The sequence below is a fragment of the Trichinella spiralis genome (genome assembly GCF_000181795.1).
Source record: "Trichinella spiralis strain ISS 195 chromosome Unknown Scfld6000, whole genome shotgun sequence".
NCBI classification, from domain to species: Eukaryota; Metazoa; Nematoda; class Enoplea; order Trichinellida; family Trichinellidae; genus Trichinella; species Trichinella spiralis.
This window is the reverse complement of record NW_003532939.1, coordinates 1-1,142: the sequence shown is the minus strand read 5'-3', so window position 1 is coordinate 1,142 and position 1,142 is coordinate 1. Positions and strand designations below refer to the sequence as shown.

Here is a 1,142-nt window from a genome sequence, read left to right as displayed (position 1 = left end):
CAGCAGGGGGTCTCTCTGACCCCGACTCAGAGCCGCCAGACGCCCAGATAGCGATCTGGCCGGCGATGCGCGGGTAATGTTCTTGGCCCTACCCGCGACTTCTGGGCACCAGCCCTTGGCCAGGTCACACCGACTAGGTCGGTGTTGTTCCGTCCGGAACATCCTCCCCCCCGGATGGGAGAGTCACTCTCCCATCACTAACCTCGCCCGGTTTTCCGGGAGGGCATCTGGACATCCCGTCAACTTCCTCGCGAACGGTGGACGGTTCCGCCACTACTCCGGGCTTGCGATGCAAACGCCGACGGTCCTCCTTGTGATCCCACGTCGGAGCGTTCGTCCATGGTCTGCCTTCCTTGTGGCTTCGCTTCCAATGTAGTAGCCGTGTGCCGTGGTGATGCTTCGCTCTCCAATGACGCCACCATGTGGCCATCAACCGCTGATGGCAGCACCAATCCATCTCCCGATGTGGGTGTCTTCGTGTACATAGGCCGGTCGTTGCGTGACGGCAACCCGGCCTTCTGTGCTTCGGCTGCCCGCAGCCTCGATCCTCGCGCCTCATGCGCTCCGTTGGTATCCAACCGCGTTGCTCGATCGCGTTTAACGATCGACGTACCTCTGTGGGCAGCGCTCCCCAGTGCATGGGGCAGATTCGGGTCTCTGTCCACACGTGCCTCCCTGGAGGCCCTGCCGGGTGACCCGTGGACCCCGGCGTGTCCTGATTCTGATCTCTTACCAGCGGTTTCCGAGTTACTTCAGTCCTGTTAGCGTCCTCGTGTTTGCACTTTGCCGACGGGTGCCTGCTGGCGAAGCGCCGACCGTGCACGCTGGTTTGCCACACTCCCGCTGCATTCCCTTTGATCGTTGAATGCCTGGGGTCAGCGGCGTCGTCCGTCGTCGACGCCAATTCTGACTGTCCTGGTGGGCTCTGTCCCACTTGCGACAACCGTGTGGTCCTTCCCGAGCCCTCAAAACTGCGCCGCCGAGCTTGTAGTGGCTCGGCTGGCCATCCGGGTCCCTGCAGCCAGGGTTTCCCGGTTATCCACTTCTTCAAGCCTCGCTCCCCAACGAGCTGCCAACTGGTCCATTGGACGACGTCATGTACGCCTCGTTGCCCTGAGCGCCACGAGAGACTGACCTGACTC

The 1,142-nt window shown here is 62.3% G+C and overlaps 1 protein-coding gene across 1 annotated transcript; it reads right to left on the bottom strand.

Moving 5' to 3' along the window:
• Positions 1 to 133: 133 nt before the first annotated feature.
• On the bottom strand, positions 134 to 964 carry Tsp_15159 (conserved hypothetical protein; the record flags this gene model as incomplete). Its single annotated transcript, XM_003366443.1, has 1 exon — positions 134 to 964. A coding segment is annotated over one exon (831 nt), but the record flags the coding sequence as incomplete, so codon positions are not given.
• Between the last annotated feature and the right edge of the window lie 178 nt (positions 965 to 1,142).